The 22,145-nt window shown below is 43.5% G+C and overlaps 1 protein-coding gene across 3 annotated transcripts in view; it reads right to left on the reverse strand.

The window, feature by feature from the left end:
- The window catches only part of LOC137538102 (receptor-interacting serine/threonine-protein kinase 2-like), a 96,828-nt gene that overhangs the window by 39,275 nt on the left and 35,408 nt on the right, over positions 1-22,145 (reverse strand). For all 3 annotated transcript variants that reach the window (XM_068260111.1, XM_068260110.1, XM_068260109.1), the window contains 2 exons: positions 21,507-21,640; positions 14,387-14,436 (listed from right to left, as the gene is read on the reverse strand). In XM_068260111.1, the coding sequence (XP_068116212.1) occupies positions 14,387-14,436; positions 21,507-21,640 (184 nt within the window). The remainder of the gene's footprint in view (positions 1-14,386; positions 14,437-21,506; positions 21,641-22,145) is intronic.

Consider the following 22,145-nt stretch of genomic DNA (forward strand, 5'->3'; position numbering starts at 1 on the left):
TCCTGGGTTGATATTAAAAGCTATTTTATCTCCCCTATAAAAAGAAGTCACTTTCTCTGGCTCACTCCATGCATCGTAGAAATCTCACTAATCCCATTTTCAGACATTCACTGGACATATGGGACAGTTGTAAATATTCTGCTCGATTAATGTCCCCACATAGGCCACTTATTTCCTCCTTGGGCAATCCCTCCTTTCCAGCTGCTCTAAACTCATCTAACTCGTACCGTTGGTGGATACACAATAAATTAAATAAGATTCAGGACCTGGTTATGGGAACTGGAATCAAGTCACTTGCCTATCCTAAAGAGAAGGCTGCATTCCCCGCTTCTGAAGTTTTCCACTATATGCAGATTTCACACTTTGTTAAACAGCATATTACTAACATTGAAGTCCCTATAAGTAAGACTCCTTTTGAAAATATTTGTGCCATCGAACCCCATTCTCCGGGAATTGTCTCCCTTATTTATGAAGAATTAACCCTAACCCATTCACAGAATAAACCGAATTATATAATCAAATGGGAAAAAGAGCTTGGTATTCTTGTTGAGTATTCAGATATGTCCGATACGTGGGTGAATATTCCCAGGATCTTTATAAATGCTGATCTCATTGAAGTAAATTACAAATTGCTTTTCCGGTGGTACTTAGTACCCTAGAGGCTAGCTAAACTTAATTTAGGTCATTCAGGTGAATGTTTCCGGGGATGCAAAATGCCAGGTACCTTTGCCCACATATGGTGGAACTGTAAAAAGGTCCGTAGGATCTGGATGAGAGTGTGCACATGGGCGTTTTCTCTAATTAATGCTTCGGTCCCCAGAGATCCCCTATATACCCTGCTTGGATGTCCATACCCTAACTTATCCTCTACCCAAAATTAACTTAGACTGCATGCATTCTCTTTTTTGAGAAACAAAGAGCACGGTTAAATGATAACATGGGTAAATTCCATAAAATTTGGGACCCTCTAATTTCATATCTCCTAGATCCGGAGCAAAACATGATGGTACGCACCTGTTGAGACCTGTAGGTAAGTCTTGAGTCCTTTAGGCCTCCCGCATAAGTACTGTTGGGCAGTATACTCTTCATCCCTACACATATTCCCCTCACCCCCTCCTTCCCTTTCATACTGGCTCTTCTTTTTCTTCTACTTTTGGTTTCTTTCTCTCTACTTTTTCTTTTTTTTTTCTCTTCCATAATTCTCTTTTCATCTGGTTAAATCGTACTGTTGTATGGATGCAGCAACCAGTTCCATAAGCCCTCTACAGTAACTAAACAAACTAACTCCTATCCCTTTCTATCCCTTTGATCCATTATAATAAATGTCATTTCCTAGTTTTAGCTCCTAAAACTAAGCAAGACATATGGCACGGCTGACCTCGCTGGAGGTTCAGTCCCATTTGCAATAGTCAGAAGGTTTGATAAGAGTGGTCTCCATCCAACCATAATTGGTTTAGTGAACAGATGGATGACTTTCTTATCTTTCTTATCTTTCTGTGGAAGTCTTCCCCTACCCTACTTACCCCCACCATTTTTCAAATATATCCTTACAAATTATCTTGTTGGTTTGTTATGTTAACAGCTGGTAAACAACTACCTTTCTTGTTGAATTTATGTATTATTTTCTTACATGTTCCCTATTGACTGCAAATAACATGTACTCTAGTGTCCATCTAGTAGGTGATGTTTGCTGTTTAATCTTGTTACTGTACCCGTACTTTCATATGATTTGTATTTTTATGAAACGTTAATAAAATGATTGAAAATAAAAATAAAGAATTGATTTTATGCCCCCCCCCCCCAAAAAAAAAAAACCCTGCTCTGGTCCATAAGTGGGAAACAAGGTCTGGATGCAAAGTGGTTAATAGTAAAATATTGGTATTAAATATCAATATATTACTATCGGCATAATGGTGCACCCAAATTTCCACTTTTTTTTGGTAGACGCCGAAAATTAGTGATAGAAGGAAGGACTAGTGGGATTTGAAAAGTAAACTTAGTGTGCCTGCATGGAAGCATAATTAAGATGTGACTAAAGCACTGGTAGGGTGTGTCTTATACACAAATTTACACTAAGAATGTCTCTCGTGGTCAATGTGCACTAGCCAGAAGGAATGAGCAACAAATCAGTTTCACAGTGAAAAGCGTCTTTTTTAGGTTTTCAAAATTCTGTAAGAAAAAATCTCTGTTTGAAAGTATTTTGCTGTAAAAAAATAAATAAACATCAAGACAGAAGTCCTGAAGGGCCTCTTTCTATGCTTAAATTAATGACCACCAGAGGGAGACATTTACAACACAAAAGGCAGAATGTTAATTTATCAGGCCTAATCTCACATTTCCAGTGGCAGGAAAGTGTAGTTAACTGGTCAATGTAGGTTATGCATAAGAGTGTAGGGGGAGGCATTGCAGGGGATAATGGCGGGCCAATAAGTGTGGAGTGATAATGGGTTGAATGCAGCAACTGCTTCAGCTTAAAAAATGGACATAGAAGAGGGGTAGCTATATATGAAAAAAAGGCAGAAATTAAAAGAGAAGGCTGCAAGTGGAGAGCAATAAGGATGGCTGAACACGTTCACTGGCAAACGGTTCCCAGTGAATTAAAACTGTTCACCAGTCGCAAATGTGTCAAAAAGACCTTCTCGTTGTTGAGAAAATTGATATTAAAGTTACGCTGGTAAAAGTTTTTTTTTTTTTTTATTGCAGTTAAATGACAGATAATGTAGGAGGATTCCCATTAGTCTGTTAAAGGACCAATAGGGTCATTGGAAGGAAATTCAAAGATGTTTTGGGCTTGCTATACATAGTATAGAAAGCTCAGAACAGTGGCAGCTGCCACTCTCTCTGCACTCCTCCACTGCTGCTGCATCTATTGCCACACAGGGCAGGACACCAACGGCACCCTGTCCTGTGACATCCATGCCACCTGGGGTGTCGCAGGACAGTCGGCTGTGGGTGCCCTGCCCTCTGTGTCAATACGTAAAGTGGGGGAGGGTCGCAGTGAGAGCAGCAGCTGCCGCTGTGTCACGGCTTGCTATACTAAGTATAGTAAGCCCAAAGCATTTCTTGAAATTCCCTCCAGTGCCCCCTACTGGTCTGTTAACAGACCTCTGTCTTCGGGGCAGGGATCGTTTATCAGATATTAAGAGGATGTGACATTGGATCTTTTCCGAGGATACTGTCGTGGGAGTAACGAAAGAGCACCATAGGTGGGGAAGAGCCCCTTGTCCATGGATTGGACAAGGACTCTGGGGGAGAGGGGGGGGGGGGCTTGGCAACCCCTCTCTTCCAGAGCCCCCCCATTCTATGGACCATATAGGCTGGTATTGCTCAGGGTGTGGAGCCCCACTATGTAAAGTGTTTTCAACAGATATTAGATGAAACACTGTGGACTGACCACCTGGAAACCTCATGAAATTCACTGCTCTTTCTTTTGAAATATATAATTGTATACTACCGATATGATGATACATTATCTGTCATTTAACCGCATTTAAAAAAAAAAACACCTTTTTTTCTTATTGTAACTTTCTCTTGAATACTATAAGGTGTTTTCCCCTTGTTCTTACTGTTCTCCGTAAACATACTCCGAAAATTTGGTGATTCTAGCATGTATATGGGCTTTGCTATTAACTACTAAAGTCCATGGCCATTGACATTTCAAAAAAAACCCAAAACATTAAAAAAGCTTTGCGTAAAATACATATTTTTGGTGAATGTTTTGCCATTGATTCCCCTCCACATTGCCACTGTCCAGGTTTTTGGACACTTTTCACACCTTTTTAAAGAAATTGTGGCTGCACGGATGCCCTGAAGGTTTTAGAAGTTCACCTGTCATTAATGGACAAATGAAGTGAGATGTATATGAAAGCTGCCATATTATTTCCTTTTAAGCAATTCCAGTTGCCTGGAAGTCCTACTGATCCTCCGTCGCTAATACTTTTAGCCATAGACTCTGAACAAGCATGCAGCAGATCAGGTGTTTCTGACATTTTTGACAAATCTGACAAGATTAGCTGCATGCTTGTTTCTGGTGTGAATTAGACATTACTGCGGCCATATAGACCAGCAGGGCTGCCAGGCAACTGGTATTGCTTAAAAGGAAATACATATGGCAGCCTCCATATACTTCTCACTTCAGTTGTCCTCCACATTGAAGGAATGATCTGCTGTTCAAGGTAAATCAAAAAGAGGCAACGCTACACATGGGGATTGAACATCGTATGGGAGGGGGCTGCTGTATATGGAAGGAAAGCCACAAAAAGGATGTCAAGTGGGGGGAAAGACTATAAATCCGGCATTGCTGGTAGGGCCCATGGCAGCACACAACAACAAAAATAGATACCCAGTAATACAGTGTTTTCAATAGATATTAGATGAGATGAACCATGCAGCCTTGTACACTTTTAGCATGGGGGGAGGGGGGGAGGGAGTTAGAGCAGCTGCAACTGGCCAGTAGTTGTCCTAAAAAGAATTGTACCGCGCAGCATGCTCCCGGTAACAGGAGCACAATCGAGGAGGCACGTGAATGGCAGTGGCTGCAACTTAGAGCTCCAGTTGTAGATCTTTCTGAGGGGCAGGGGCACAAAAGAGAGGACACGGAGGACAATGAAGGACCTGAAAGACTACAGCAGGCTGGAAGAAACCCTAGGTAATAAAGATCTACTTTTTTTCTCTCCAATTCAGGTATGGTTTAACTCAATGATTGTTCAGTTTATGAATATTAATGATTAATTTCATTCCTATCAATAGATGCTTGATCCACATGTTTTCAATGAATTGATTTGCTGGATTGGTATGGGCATAACTACCTTAAAGAGACACTGAAGTGAAAAAAAAATATGATATAATGAATTGGTTGTGTACTATGAATAATTACTAGAAGATTAGCAGCAAAGAAAATATTCTCATATTTTTATTTTCAGGTATATAGTGTTTTTTCTAACACTGCATCATTCTATAATATGTGCAGATTACACAACACTCAGCATTCAAAATGATTCTTTCAGAGCAGTCTGTGAAGTAATGAACTCTCCTCTGGCAGAGGAAAAGTAAATAGTTCAATAACAGTTGAGATAATAAAAGTCAGAAAACAGCCCTGTCCACGACTTTGAAAGTCGTAGAGCTGAATGGCTTTTTTGCATAGAGATAACAACTGGAGTTTCTTAACTCTTCCTGTACTGGAAACAATTAGACTGATGTATCTGATCTTAATGTTTTATTTCTTAGCTATACTACATATACAAATTATAATATCATAAATTTTTTTTCGCTTCAGTGTCTCTTTAAAGAGAACCCGAGGCGGTTCGTGGGGAGCAGATGGGACACAGAGGCATGTTTTCTGCCTCATGACATGCCTCTGTGTCCCCCCACCGCCGCTCTCTGCTTCCCCCCACTGCCGAGCTATGACCCCCCCGCGATTAGCGACAATATTTGTCGCTATCTCTGGGGTAAACATGTGGGAGAGGAAATCCCTGTTCAAAACGCCCGCCTGAGGCGTTTCTGCAGGGTTTCCCGAGCTCCCCTGCCTCCCTGCGTGCTGGGAGAGAGAATCAATCTCTCCTTGCAACGTTGTGACCCAGAGGTCATGAAAGTGGGCCAGTGTGGCCCACAGGAGCGGCGGAGAGTGGTGGTTTTGGCGGCTACCTGATCCGTTCAGCCTTCCCGATCAGGTAGGCAAGTTTTTTTTTTTTTATTTATTTCATGAGCCCATCTCTGGCTCTCTTTTACAGTGTTAAAAAATTGCTGTGGACTTCTGAGCTTTGAAAGAACAGCCAACAACATTTGAGCGTGGATAGTTACATAACTATTACCAATACTAGGCCCATACTTACCGTAACAAGTCAGCAAGTAATACCGGTTTTACAGCTCTGACACTGTTCTCTGCAGCAATAGCCATAACAACTTCCTAATGTGTCAAGGCAGCATTTACAGTAAGTAAATATGTAGGATAAACAAATGTCACACTGAGTGCAAAAACCAGTACATAGACCCTTCTTTATATTAAAGGGAATGCATAGTGTTTTAAACATTTTTGATGCATGTTTTGCTGTTCTGTTATGACCGTGCTTTGGATGTATGATGTTGTCATTTTATTGTTTATTTTATACAATAAAACGATTGAAACGAAACATTTTTGATTATTTATGTAAAAATATAACAAAACACTTATGGTAATTTTATTTGAATATTATCTATTTACATTAGGAAATACTGCAAATTGGTATATTCATATTTTTTATATTTGTTTGTAGTGCCACTTGGTGGAATATAGTTGAGGTGTGTAGTGGTACTGACAACAAGTCAAGTAGACTGAACATTTCAGAATAAAAGAAGAGGGGAGGGGTTGTTTAGATACATGGACAATTGGATGAAGGGGGTCCTACTCACAGAAGTGTGCCCCAGCAGTGGGCATACATTATGCTGGTGGGGTGAACAAACTTGACCCCACTCAAATTTAAAGGACTATTATCATGAAAACTTTCATATTTTTATAAATTAGTGTAGCTTAATCTGGTTTATTGTTGCACACACGTTGCTTCACCCTTTTCTCCTTACAATGCGTAGTCCACTATCATGAAAAATTGTACAATTTAAAATGCACGTAAATGCATATGTATAAAATGTTCAATTCTTTCAGAGTAAAATGTGCCATAAATGACGTCTCTCCTATAAGGGTGGAAGAGGTGCCCAAATATTTATAAAACTGTGTTTAAAACAGCTAAAATAGAAAAAGGATGACGCCTCATGCAGGCTTGATTTATTTCTGGCACTTTATTTGGCCTGAGGAAGTGGGCAAGGACCCACAAAATGCATTGCCTAGTGCTTGTTTGTTCCATATACGAAGTTGTAATCATTGAGGTAAGCCACCTCAACCTTTTTGTATTTTAGCTGTTTTAAACACAGTTTTATGAATATTTGGGCACCTCTTCCCCCTTGTGCTACCTACCCTCCTTTGGGAGGGGGTGTTCCATTCTGGTTAGTTGTACCCTCACCATCACAACGAATTTGGAGTTCTTTGCCAAGAGTGCCACCAGCATCCAGTGTATCTGGACACCCAATTGGTGTCGGGGTCGTTGATCTCCGCCTGCCTTCAGTGGTTGGTTGCCTGTCTGCAACCTCCGTTTGTGAGTACTACTCTTCACCGCTATTTTGACAATCCCTGCCATTACTTATTGCGCTATTGGAGCTCGCATAGTCTCTGTATTTTTCCTCCAGGGTGTCTCTTTTGGTCACCCTACACAACTGCACTTCTCTCCTATGTTCCTGTCACTTGCAGTTGGCAGTAAAATCTGGTAAAATCTGACAGGTTTTGGATTAGTCCCTTTTCTCATAGGGGATTCTCAGGGTTTTTATATATTTTCAAAAGCATTTGTTGAAAGGCAGTTGCTCAGTCCACCTGCCAAATAAAGCATGCAAGCAAGTAGGGAGGCTGGCGTCTTTATATAGAGCCTTTCCATGGAATACAGACAATCCCCTGTGAGGAGGTGGATTAGTCCAAAACCTGTCAGGTCTGACAGATTTTTACTGCCTACTGTAATCAACAGAAACATAAGAGAAAAGTAATTAATAGTGCATTATACTGCGGGAGAAATGTACTTCTTATAAATATTTTACATTTTACAATTTTTTATGATAGCGGTTACTGACATCCGCTCCCTAGTGGCTGGACCGCTAAACGCCTTCCAACCTATTTCAGCACACAGACCATTTACCCTCGTGGATGCAATCTGGGCTCTGAAACTGCTGAATTGGGCAGCAGACAGGCTAGAATGAAGCTTGCAAGCTACAGAAATACAAACTACACCAGAAAATATATACAGAAAATCATTAAAAGTAACAATTATGAAGATAATAGCCACAGTGAAAATAAAAGGGATAAAAAAGAAAAGATTGAATACTTAGAGGTTTTGGAGTAAAATGTCCTTTTGTGGAAGAAGGTCAAAGTCCTTTGTTTCAGAATGAAGGCAACATGAATGCAGCATCAAAGGTCCACCAGCTGGCTCCGGTCAGATGGAAAAATAGGAGAACTACCTGTTGAAATTGCTGTGGTTCTTTTAACCAAACTTGCTCCGAGGCCGGAACTCAGAGCCAGCCCCTGGTTTAGGTGGTATCTTATTTTCGGCAGGAAATGTGTATCATTTTTTCAGACATTGCATACGATTCGCGTACAATACTTTGTATAGGCAATGCGAATTTTCGCTTTACTTGCCCGAAAATTCGCATTAGATCCATGGTTACAGGAAGTTGTCAGCAGTCATGTCTAAGCTGTTACTAGGCAGATTATGCATATTTAACTAATGCGAATTTTCGCGTACGAAAATTATCATAAAACGCGTACAAATTTACATGCAAATTTTCCCCAATCAGAAAAATCTTATACGATTTTTTGCAGGCGAAAATGTCACGCTACAGTGGAAACGTACCCTCCGATTTTTTCACGCGTAAGAACGCTAACGAAAATTCGCATTGAAGGGAAACAGCCCCATTCACCACCATTAGTTGCAAAATCAATGTGAATTTTCTGAGAGAAAAATCTGACACAAAACGCAACAAGTGGAAACCTAGCCTTAATTAAAGAGAAATGCTGGCCTTCCAGGACAACAGCTGTAATCACATGAATAGACTCTCTTATCTGCCGGGCCCCAGAGAAGTGCCTGAGCAGTTCCTAGACATGCCATCAAAGAAACACAATCAGAAAACCAATTGATTGCATTTCTTCTCAAATCGATTGCATTTCTTCACGTCCGTGACATGGTTCTTTAAAAAGTCACTCTCTGTAGGATTGGACCAAAAGGGGGGGGTATCTTCCACTCAGGGCGGATAAGAATTCTCACACAATAGTTCAGATTATTGCAGAGGTGCCAAATTGATATAAAATGCTTAAAAACTGTTTAAAAAGATGGTAATGGTGGACCTTCTCCAAAGGATACTCAGAAATGAGGTACAAAAAATGTTAATAATCCAAAAATACAACTCTCATAGGATAGCAATGCACTTCTTGGGACTAAAACCAGCTTTATCAGTCAAGTACTAACTCACTGGCCACTGAGGAATCGGACTGTTTTATAGCTCATTCGAGATTTTAAAGAGGAACTTTAATGCAAAATTACACTTCATCTAATCAGTAGCCGATATCCCCTTTCCTATGAGAAATCTTTACCTTTTCTTGAATAGTCATGTGACAGTCTGCACTGGACGGCGCACGTGATAGACTGTCCTTTAATGGAACGAGCCGAACTGTATTGTGATGTGCCCCTACTCTCCTATCTGACTGCCGCATCCGCTGATATGCTGCCGCATCCGCTGATCTGCTCTTAATTTGCACTGTAGCGACTGTCTCTGTGGTGGGTGACTTTGGGCTATGCCAGTCTCCTCCACCCCCCGTAGGCACCCCACTCCCACCATCGGCCACGCGCCCACCCCCCACACCGCCACACGCACTACGTACTCCAGGGAGCAACTTCTGCAGTGGGAACATCGCGGCCCACCACTCCCTGAGGCCAATCTCCTGCCAAACCAGGTCCAGAACTACATACAGCAAGTCCTGGACTCCGCTCCTTGGCCCGGTGCGGGCTGGCGGCGAAGGGGCTGTCGAGCTGGGGCCTGCGTGAGACTCAAGAAGAGGGGCTTGTGGTCAGCCATCCCCTCGGTACTCTTGGCGAATGTCCGCGCTCTCCCTAACAAACTGGACGAACTACGTCTCCTCGGCGGCAGGTGGGAGCTCAAGAGGAACACCCCAGTACTCTGCTTCACGGACACCTGGCTACACGAGAACATCCCGGAGAATGCCCTACACCTTCCAGGCTTCAGGCTCATACGGGGAGACCGTGACCCTTCCCTCTCTGGGAAGAAAAGAGGCGGTGGCATCTGCTTCTACGTCAGCACCTCATGGTGCCCCACCCCACCATTACTTGACAGGATGTGCTCCCCAGACCTAGAACGTCTTCTTGTGAACTGTAGGCCAGCATACTCACCACGGGAGTTCTCCTCCTATGTCCTTGTCGGAGTTTATATTCCCCCTGATGCTGATGCCAAATCTGCCCTGAATACCATCTCGCAGTGGGAAATATCCCTCCCGGACTCACTGTTCATAGTCATGGGCGACTTCAACAGGGCAAACCTTCGACAAGAGCTGCCACGCTACCATCAGCATGTTGCTTGCCCGACCAGAGGCCTGAACACCCTCGATCATTGCTATACGCCACTGAAGAATGCCTACAAGGCTATCCCTGGGACGGCACTCGGCTCCTCCGACCACTGCTTTGTGCATCTTTTCCCCATCTACAGGAGGCTCCTGGAATCAGCAAAACTGGTCGTGAAGTCTTCCAAGGTATGGTCCAGCGAGGCCAAGCTCCACCTTCAAGCCTGCTTTGATTGCACGGACTGGGAATCCCTGGCAGCTCCAGACCTGGACGAGTGGGCGGACAACGTCACCTCATACATCAGCTTCTGTGAGGCCTCCTGCGTCCCAACCAAATCCTTTATGGTCTATCCGAATAACAAACCGTGGTTTTCCAACAAGCTACGTCTACTGCGGAAACGTAAGGAGGCGGCTCACAAGGAGGGAAACCAGGAGGAATTCAGGAAGGCGAGGAACACTCTGAAGCGAGAGCTGAGAGCCGCAAAAAAGGAGTTTGCTGAGAGGATGAAGCAGAACCTGCGCTCGAACAACTCATGAGCTGTATGGCAAGGCTGCCACCAACTACAAGCCTCCCCCACAACATGCTACACCCAGCCCTGAATTAGCTGAAGAACTAAGCAAATTATACCACAGGTTTGAAAAGCAGGCTGAGCCTGGGGGCACCCACCACCTCCCCCCCCCCCCGCCAGCCCCCGCGTACAGCGACCCAGGTGAGGACTCACTCTCTCTGGAAGTAAGGGAGGCGGGCGTTCAGCACCTCCTGTCCACGCTAAATGCCAGGAAAGCCTCGGGACCCGATGGCTTGTCCCCAGTCTGCCTCAAATCTTGTTCGGGGCAACTTGCCCCCATCCTCTACGCCATCTTCAGCAGCTCACTGACAGAGGGTAGAGTCCCTGCGTGCTTCAAGAGGTCCACCATCATTCCTGTTCCTAAAAAACAAGGCATCTCCGACCTCAACAACTTCAGGCCTGTGGCCCTGACATCTGTTATCATGAAGACCCTAGAGAGAGTGGTCTTATCCACCCTCAAGCTATCCACCTTGCCCCTACTAGACCCACTCCAGTTCGCCTACAGAGCAAATAGGTCCGCTGATGATGCTCTAAACATCTGTCTGGAATACATCTACAACCATCTAGACAGAAAGGATGCGTATGTCAGAGTACTGCTATTAGTCTTTAGCTCGGCATTTAACACCATACAGTATGTCCACGGACCCTTCAGAATGTTCTGGCCACACTTAGGGTCCACCCCACCCTACGCCTATGGATTGTTGACTTTCTCTCTAACAGATCCCAAGTTGTCAGGCTGGGGGACATCTGCTCACGAGAGGTGATAACCAACACAGGGGCACCCCAGGGCTGCGTCCTGTCCCCACTGCTCTTCTCCCTTTACACTAATGATTGCAGATCCATGGTAGACTCTGTCAAAATCATCAAATTTGCGGATGACACCACCATTGTTGGCCTCGTCACCAAGGACAATATCCAGGAGTACCAGCAGCAGGTAGAAAGACTATGCCACTGGTGCAAGGAGAACAGCCTGGTGCTCAACACGGCCAAAACCGTCGAACTTATAATTGACTTTAGGAAGTCCTTTCCTACCCCTCCTCCCATCTACATCGATGGCACCGAGGGGGCCAGAGTGCCCTGCACTCGCCTGCTGGGCACTACCATCTCCAACAATCTCAGTTGGAGGGTCAACATCACGTCAACGGAAAGCCCAGCAGAGACTCTTCTTCCTCCGGCAACTGCGGAAGTTCAGCATGGCGCAGGAGATCCTAACATGCTATTACACTGCCACCATTGAATCGATCCTCTGCTCCGCCATCTTGGTCTGGTATGTGGGTGCCACCGCCAGCGACAGGCACAAATTACAGAAGATCATTCATTAGGTCGGGTGATTGAGAGACCTCTGCCCCCACTTGACCACCTGTATAACACAAGACTGCGAGCCAGGGCACTGAGGATTGCAAGCGACCTCTCTCACCCAGGCCACTGTTTTTTCACCCCACGTCCACTGGGTCGGAGACTTCGGGCCATCCCCACTAAGACCACCAGACACAAGAACTCGTTCTTCCCGATGGCCGTTAGCCTCCTGAACTCCCTTAATATTCTACCACCCTCTATCAGCGCCCTACCACCTGCATAGGAGCGGTAGATTTCAGTAGCGTGTGTTTTTGTAAGACGAATACTGAGCTATATGTACATCTAATGTTGACTGTAGATTTGTGTATGTCTATATTTGAGTATGAGGTATTACTGTCATTCTAACCATTTTTCCTGCATTTCTTTCTATGTACCGCTCCATTGTGCCAAACCCAGTTCCAGGCTTGACCCAGTCATGCTTGACGAAATAAAATGATTCTGATTCTGATTCTAAATAGATCATCAGAGACATCTTTGTGGCTGATATTGAGGCTAAATCCCTCCTGCAGTGTGACATCATAGCCATAACCACGACAGTTTCCTGTGTGTGAACCTCACTGCATTGTTGGAGATAACAGCTGCTGCCAACTGCGAAGCAAACAGTATCTCCCTCTGCGCATACATATATATAAAAAAAACAACCCTTTAGCTTATCACATTGTTAGTGGATATGTTTATATATAAGGGCAGTTGGTACAGGATCATGGTGGATCAATAACACCACAATTCAATCATTTTTTTCCCTCTACTACAATATTTCAGTAAAGTTTCTCTTTAAAATCTTACAGCTGCCAATAGGGAATGGCTAGATGACCATCCCCATATCATTGCCATTGCTGCAGCAGCAACCATGGAAGCATCCTTAATGTTGATGGAGTATATATGGGGGGGCGCGGAGTTATAGGGTTTACACCCTCACCGCCAAATTGGACCCCCACCACCAAATTAGACATCAAATGGGAATGTAATTATGTTGATCTTCATTTTTATGTGTACATTTTTATTGTTTTAAGCATAATCACAGGTTCACAATGTAAGGTTGCCGCCCATTCAAGGCCACAGAGGAATCCTTATCTTATGAGAGAACCGTCCCTATGATGACCACTAAGTTTATGGGGGGTGGGAGGGGTATGCAAGGGGGTGGGCAATAGTTAGAACTTAAGGGATCCGATCTGATGTGGGTCTTAAGCCCCTGATGAGTCACAGAGTGACAAATCGTGTTAAGCAGAGCTACGGCAATATGTGATTGGATTAGCTGTACATGGAGGAAGATGTGTGGGATCTAAGGCTGCAACTGAGAAAGCAATCACCTGAGGACCTCATACTCAACAATTTTGCTTTTATGCTTATGACCCAGCGACCTTTGTGAGTGGAGGGTTTTTTTTGCCAATTTTTGAATTACAAGGCAATAATACAACAGCAAGTTACAAAATATAATATACATTTTAACCTTGAGTATTAAAGACGTGCTTCACTGTCTTGGGATCCTCTTGAGTTTTGAGTTTTTTTACTTTGAGTGGAAGATCCATATGGATTGTTGACCAGAGAAGTGTGTGAGGGATTGCCCCAAAGTGAATATACTCCCCCTTCAGTCCAGGAGGATGCCAGGGTGAGTGTGGGCACATGGGGGAGTGACCTGGCAGTGGTAGCGTGCGGATTGTAACGATGGTGGTTAGTCGTGCAACACGGTGTGTGTTGGGCTAAAAGGATTCATTTATGTCATAATGATTATACACGGTTTTATTGTTTCCACCTTGTGAGGTATTGGTCAAGTGGAGAAGGGAACTTCAGTACAAAGGACTAACCCCAGGAAGCTGAGTTTTCTTTGGAATTGTAACCCTGTTGGTAACACTACACCTGCTGGAACTGTCTCTCTTGGACATAAGGCCTGAGATAAGTCTGTTGACCTTGTATAGGTATCGTATTCTATTGAAACTGCACACTACCTACTCAAAAACATATTCATTCTATCTGTTTAGTCAGATGTGGCATACTCGCTTTGTATTTTAAGGTAACCTAGTCCCTCACTACCTTATTGGCATTTGTGCAGTTTTGATGCATAAGTATGAATTACGATGGATTTTGCCTGAGACTTATTCGCAGACATATAGACAATTGTGAACAGTACCTGCAGCTGTAAACTATGCAATCTCCTGCTACACAACAACTGAGCTGGGATCGATCTACAATGTATAGTTAAATATATCAGCCAATAAGAATGAGCAGATCATCAGTGAAAGCAAATTAATTTCTATGGGCAAAATATAGATATAATACATACTCTTTACATCTACAAAATGTGATTGCATCAAGTACTTACCATGGAATGGACGTTTTCTGCTTAGCAGTTCATGCAAAATTATTACCAAGCTGAAGATAAGAGAAAGAACATAAATATTATTCTTTACCCTAGGCCTTTTATCATATAAATCCCTTTGCAGATTTGTTGCTAATTTGAGTACTGGTTAGACAAAGATGTTCTTTCTGCAACATGATTTTTCTATTAAAACAATGTAAACACAAGGCAGTGATTATGCAATCTATTTAGCCTTTACTCTTACCTCTAAAATCAAGACTGAGCCTTTACAGGTAAAAGATATGTCATTGAAATCAGACACTAGTAGAATAACGTGTTTCACAGAACCCAGTCCGCTTCTTCAGATTAAAAAAGAACAGTATTGAAGCTGCAGAGCTCCATTCAGTTGTACAGCCAGTGCTCATCATCCCACTAGTGTCTGATTTCTATGAAATATATATATATATATATATATATATATATATATATATATATATATATATAATGCCTCTAAATGTTCAGCCCTTATTTTAGAGGTAAGGTTTCACAAGCCAAGTAATGGCAAAATTATTTTTGGGGCACCTCCTTATTTTACTCCAATATAGCTGCCAACAGCCTCCTTCACATGGGGGTTGTATAGTCTTTGTCTTAGTTTTTAGGAACTTTTACAAAAGCAATTTTTTCTGGAGCACAACCTTACCACCAGGAACGGACAAACCCGAATGATGACGGGACTTCCTCGCAGGCTTACACACTATGGTTGCAGGCGCACTGCATAAACATACTACAATAGGAGGTCTCCCACTCTCTCATTTTGTGTTTTTTATGTCTTTCTGGAGGGTTTAAGGATCCCAGAAGATCAGAACAACACGATTATACAATCTATTTTTCTCTGGCAATTTTGGATTATATGCCAAGACATTTATTATTTATTCTATAAGGATTAGTGCATTTATGGGGCATTTTTGCTTATTTAACTACTGATGTGGTTAGTGACAGTATATATAAGTCCCGCAGGACTTCAGTTGCTGCCCAGGGATGCAGATATTCCTCAATGGCTGCGGATGGCAGCCGCTCGCTCCTGCGCACGCACCCGTGTGGGCACTCCTCGTTGCCGGTTAGCGGGGAGATGAATGAATGAGAACGCATTTCCCATTCATTAACCACTTGCCGACCGCACGCTTATACTGTGCGTCGGCAAAGTGGCAGCTGCAGGACCAGCGACGCAGTACTGCGTCGCCAGCTGCAGGCTGATTAATCAGGAAGCAGCCGCTCGCGCGAGCGGCTGCTTCCTGTCAATTCACGGCGGGGGGCTCCGTGAATAGCATGCGGGCAGCCGATGGCGGCTCGCAGGCTAAATGTAAACACAAGCGGAAATAATCTGCTTTGTTTACATGGTACGGCGCTGCTGCGCAGCAGCGCCGTAAGGCAGATCGGCGATCCCCGGCCAATCAGCGGCCGGGGATCGCCGCCATGTGACAGGGGACGTCCTGTCACTGGCTGCACAGGACGGATAGCGTCCTGTGCAGCCCGGATCACCGGGGGGAGAGGTAGGAGAGGGAGGGGGGTGAATGTCGCCGCGGAGGGGGGCTTTGAGGTGCCCCCCCCGCAACTAGCCTGCACGCAGGAGCGATCAGACCCCCCCTGCACATCATCCCCATAGGGGGGAAAAAAGGGGGGCGATCTGATCGCTTTGCGTGCACCCTGATCTGTGCTGGGGGCTGCAGAGCCCACCCAGCACAGATCACAACAAACAGCGCTGGTCCTTAAGGGGGGGTAAAGGGTGGGTCCTCAAGGGGTTAATCTAAGTCCCCGTGTGAATGATCGCCAGCAACAATGAAATGCCTGTGTCATTGTATCTTCCGGAGTAACACGTGAACGCATTACTTCCTGTTTAGCGTACTTATAGTACACTAATAGGAAATAATGCGCAAGGACATCTTGTGGCCATATAGTAAAATTACACCTACATTCATTTTTTTTTTTTTATAAAAACACCCACTGTTACATTTAAAATTAACCCCTTACTTTCCACCCTCTCCCATAGTTACCAAATAAATAATATGCATATTTGAAAAAAAAATGACAAATAAAAATAAATACATAAATAGTTACCTTTGGGACTGAACTTTTTTTTATATGTATGTCAAAAGGGTATATTAAAGCGGAATATAACCCTGCATTTCAACTTTGCTCTAAAACAGTATTTACAGTATATTATATGCAACCAGCATTTTTTTTTTTTTACTAGACCAGCATTGGAAGGGTTACACAGGGCTTTAAAGTTCCTGGAGATTTCTGCAGACGTATCCGAAGCTGACATAGATACATTTTGTTTACATAAATGTATCTAAGTGTTGAATGTGACTCATCTCTCTCACTGAGAAAGAGTTGGAGGACAGCCAAAGAGTGTGTAACATTTCTCAATAGATACATATAACTAAATAGAATGTAACAATCTGAACTTCTGCATATCTCTCCACGGAACTTTAAACCTCTGTGTTTAACCCTTCCAATGCTGGTCTAGTAAAAAAAAATGCTTTTTGCATATAATATGCTGTAAATAATGTTTTAGAGCAAAGTTGAAATGCAGGGTTATATTCCGCTTTAACCACTTAAGGACTGCAGTCTTAAAACCCCTTAAGGACCAGACACTTTTTTTCCATTCAGACCACTGCAGCTTTAATAATTTATTGCTCACTCATACAACCTGCTATCTAAATGAATTTTACCTCCTTTTCTTGTCACTAATACAGCATTCTTTTGGTGCTATTTGATTGCTGCTGTGATTTTTACTTTTTATTATATTCATCAAAAAAGACATGAATTTTGTCAAAAAAATGTTTTTTTTTTACTTTCTGTGCTGACATTTTTCAAATAAAGTAAAATTTCTATATACATTTCTGTCCAAAGTTATTGTGCTATATGTCTTTGATAAAAAAAAAAAAATCAAATAAGTGTATATTTATTGGTTTGGGTAAAAGTTATAGCATTTACAAACTATGGTGCAAAAAGTGAATTTTTTCCATTTGGAAGCATCTCTGACTTTTCTGAGCACCTGTCATGTTTCATGAGGTGCTAGAATTCCAGGATAGTATAAATACCCCCCAAATGACCCCATTTTGGAAAAAAGACATCCCAAAGTATTCACTAAGAGGCATGGTGAGTTCATAGAAGATTTTATTTTTTTGTCACAAGTTAGCAGAAAATGACACTTTGTGACAAAAAAAAAACAAAAAAAAGTTTCCATTTCTGCTAACGTGTGACAAAAAAAAATGAAATCTGCCACGGACTCACCATGCCCCTCTCTGAATACTTTGGGGTGTCTACTTTCCAAAATGGGGTCATTTGTGGGGTGTGTTTACTGTCCTGGCATTTTGGGGGGTGCTAAATTGTAAGCACCCCTGTAAAGGTGCTCATAGGACTTTGGGCCCCTTAGCGCACCTAGGCTGCAAAAATGTGTCACACATGTGGTATCATCCTACTCAGGAAAAATAGTATAATGTGTTTAGGGGTGTATTTTTACACATACCCATGCTGGGTGGGAGAAATACCTCTGTAAATGACAATTTTGTGATCTTTTTAGACACAATTGTCCATTTACAGAGATATTTCTCCCACCCAGCATGGTTATGTGTAAAACTTGTGACAAAAAAATAAAATCTTCTATGAATTCACCATACTCCTAACAGAATACCTTGGGGTGTCTTCTTTCTTAAATGGGGTCACTTGTGGGGTTTCTATACTGCCCTGGCATTTTAGGGGCCCTAAACCGTGAGGAGTAGTCTAGAAACCAAATGCCTCAAAATGACCTGTAATCCTAAAGGTACTCATAGGACTTTGGGCCCCTTAGCGCACCTAGGCTGCAAAAAAGTGTCACACATGTGGTATCGCCGTACTCAGGAGAAGTAGTATAATGTGTTTTGGGGTGTATTTTTACACATATCCATGCTGGGTGGGAGAAATGTCTCTGTAAATGACAATTTTTTAATGTTTTTTACACACAATTGTCCATTTACAGAGATATTTCTCCCACCCAGCATGGGTATGTGTAAAAATACACCCCAAAACACATTATACTACTTCTCCTGAGTACGGCGATACCACATGTGTGACACTTTTTTGCAGCCTAGGTGCACTAAGGGGCCCGAAATCCTATGAGTACCTTTAGGATTTCATAGGTCATTTTGAGGCATTTGGTTTCCAGACTATTCCTCACAGTTTAGGGCCCCTAAAATGCCAGGGCAGTTTAGGAACCCCACAAGTGACCCCATTTTAGAAAGAAGACACCCCAAGGTATTCCGTTAGGAGTATGGTGAATTCATAGAAGATTTTATTTCTTGTCACAAGTTAGCGGAAATTGATTTTTATTGTTTTTTTTTTTTCACAAAGTTTCATTTTCCACTAACTTGTGACAAAAAATAAAATCTTCTATGAACTCACCATACTCCTAACAGAATACCTTGGGGGGGGGGGGGTCTTCTTTCTAAAACGGGGTCACTTGTGAGGTTCCTATACTGCCCTGGCATTTTAGGGGCCCAAAGCCGTGAGGAGTAGTCAAGAAATCAAATGCCTCAAAATGACTGTTCAGGGGTATAAGCATCTGCAGATTTTGATGACAGGTGGTCTATGAGGGGCCGAATTTTGTGGAACCGGTCATAAGCAGGGTGGCCTCTTAGATGACAGGTTGTATTGGTACTGAATTGCAGGAAGCGCAGGATGTTCTCAAATCGTGACCTGGACATGGCAGCAGAGAACATGGGCATGTGATGTATTGGGTGCGTAGACCAATAAGACCGCAATACATTATTTTTGACTAGACCCATGTTGAGGAGAAGGCCCCAAAAAATGTTACGTTCAGAAACTTGGAGTGGTTTCCACCGAAAAGGCTGGGCATGGTAGCTTCTTGGATTGGCGGTAGCGTATTGTGTGGCATAATGGTTGGTCTCAGCCACAATTAAGTCTTAGAGACCAGCAGTGATCAGAAAAAAAATTCTGTCACTGCGGTGGGGCAGGTGAGGGTTTGGTCAGGTGATCAGAAGCCTGCAGGGGGCAGATTAGGGCCTGATCTGATGGATAGGAGTGCTAGGGGGTGACAGGTGGTGACAGGAGGTGATTGATGGGTGTCTCAGGGGGTGATTAGAGGAGAGACTAGATGCAATCAATGCACTGGGGAGGTGATCGGAAGGGGGTCTGAGGGGGAACTGATGGTTTGGCCGAGTGATCAGGAGCCCACACGGGGCAAATTAGGGCTTGATCTGATGGGTAGGTGTGCTAGGGGGTGACAGGTGGTGACAGGAGGTTATTGATGGGTGTCTCAGGGTGTGATTAGAGGGGGGAATAGATGCAAGCAATGCACTGGGGAGGTGATCAGGAGAGGTGTAAGGGCGATCTGAGGGTGTGGGCAGGTGTTTGGGTTCCCACAAGGGGCAGATGAGGGTCTGATCTGATGGGTAGCAGTGACAGGGGGTGACGGGGTGATTGATAGGTGATCAGGGTGTGATTAGAGGGGAGAATAGATGCAAGCAATGCACTGGCGAGGTAATAAGGGGGGTCGGAGGGCGATCTGAGGGTGTGGGCGGGTAATTGGGTGCCCGCAAGTGGCAGATTAGGGTCTGATCTGATGGGTAGCAGTGACAGGTGGTGACAGGGGGTGATTGATGGGTGATCAGTTGGGTGATTAGAGGGGAGGACAGATGTAAACAATGCACTTGGGAGGTGATCTGAGGGCAGGTCTGCGGGCGATCTGAGGGTGTGAGCGGGTGATCAGGTGCCCGCAAGGGGCAGGTTAGGGTCTGATCTGATGGGTGGCCGTGACAGGTGACAGGGGGTGATTGATGGGTGACAGGTGATCAGTGGGTGATTACAGGGGAGAATAGATGTATACAGTACACAGGGGGGGGTTTGGGGAGGATCTGAGGGGGTGATCAGGAGCCCCCAGGGGGCAGTTTAGGACCTGATCTAAAATATAGCGTTGACAGATAGTGACAGGGGGTGATTGATGGGTGATTAGGGGGGTGATTGGGTGCAAATAGTGGTCTGAGGGGAGGATCGGGGGGGTCTGAGGGGTGCTGTGAGCGATCAGGGGGTGGGGGGCAGGATCAGTGTGCTTGGGTGCATACATACACAGCTGCCTCCTACTCTGGTGGTCCCTCGATCACTGGGACCACCAGGGTTTGAGGCAGCCTGTATAATACACTTTGTATACATTATAAAGTGTATTATACACTTTGTAGCGGCAGATCGAGGGTTAACAACCCGCAGGTGCTGCTAATTGGCCGGCGGGTTGATGTCGCGGGTGGGCGAAGCCTAAGCACGATCCCCGGCTATTCAGTCCCCCAGGTGCCACCGCCGATCGGCGTTAGGCGGTCCTGGGGGTGCCACTTTGCCGGCGCCCATAGGTAGTGGGCAGTCAGCAAGTGGTTAATGTCATTTATGAAATCAAGGTCTTGTAATTAGTGATGGACGCAAAATTTATAAAATGCACCTTTATTTCTAAATAAAATATTGGCGCCATACATTGTACTAGGTAAATATTTTAAATGTTTTAATAATGGCAGAAAACTGAGAAATGATGAATATTTTCCATCTTTTCTTATTTTTCCCATTAAAATGCATTTAGAATAAAATCATTTTTAGCAAAATGTACCACCCAAAGAAAGCCTAATTGGAGGCAAAAAACAAGATATAGATCGTTTCTTTGTGATAAGTAGTAATAAAGTTATAGGCTAATGAATGGAAGGAGCACTTGAAGGTGAAAATTGCTTTGGTACAGAAGGGGAAAACCCCCTTAGTAGTGAAGTGGTTAAATAACATGAAATACCATATACTAGCCCTAATTTCCTCAATTCAACTAATCCCAGTGATCTCCCTTATTAAACTTATAGACATCCTCTGTTTTGAAATTAAAAAAATAAGTCAAACATCTGATCTGCATGGTTGTTCAGGGTCTATGACCAAAAGTACAGTACTATAAGCAGTGATCCAGCCGGGCAGCCAGGGAATTTGCATTGTTTAAAAGGAAATCAATATGGCAGTCTCCATATTCCTTTAGCTTCAGTGTCCTTTAACACAAGTTAAGGAATACGGTTCATTTATAACACCAAAGTTTAATTGGACAGTTTAACACAAATAAACAAAGTACCTATAAATGTCATCTGCAGTGGTTGGTTCCTCACCCTGCAACCTCTGAGGTGACAGATAAACTCTCTGGGAATTTTCATCCTGACCCACAGAAACTGCAAACTTTTGTAACTCTGGGAAGTTGAAATCCGACAGCTGTAAAAGAGAATCTTTGCTTAAAATGTAGCATAGTCATAGCAAACATTTACACAGACAGAGACGTCATCACAAAAAGCCGTATTAAAGAAATTACCGTATATACTCGCATATAAGCCGACTTTTGCAGAGCGATTCGTTTTTTCACTTCCTGACGTCAGTCAGGAAGTAAACTCTTTCACCCGGAAATGAAGAAATACATGTATGTATGTATGAAAGCGCTGTGGAAATCGCTATACAAAGCGCTTTTGAAGCACTTCGCAATTTCCCTATACCTTACATTGAGGCAAATCGCCACGGAAATGGTACAGGCAGCGCTTTGGTGAGTGGATCGGAATTGAACCGCTCATATGTGAACACTCTCATAGGGAATCATCGCTTTTAGGGTGATTTTACAAATCGCCGGCACTTAAAAAAACCTGAAAACGCTCTAGGTGTGAACAAGCCCATAAAGCCAAATTCAAACCAATTCTCATTTGGATAGTGTTTTTATTTCTACCCCAGT

The sequence above is a fragment of the Hyperolius riggenbachi genome, chromosome 11 (assembly GCF_040937935.1).
Source record: "Hyperolius riggenbachi isolate aHypRig1 chromosome 11, aHypRig1.pri, whole genome shotgun sequence".
Lineage (NCBI taxonomy): Eukaryota > Metazoa > Chordata > Amphibia > Anura > Hyperoliidae > Hyperolius > Hyperolius riggenbachi.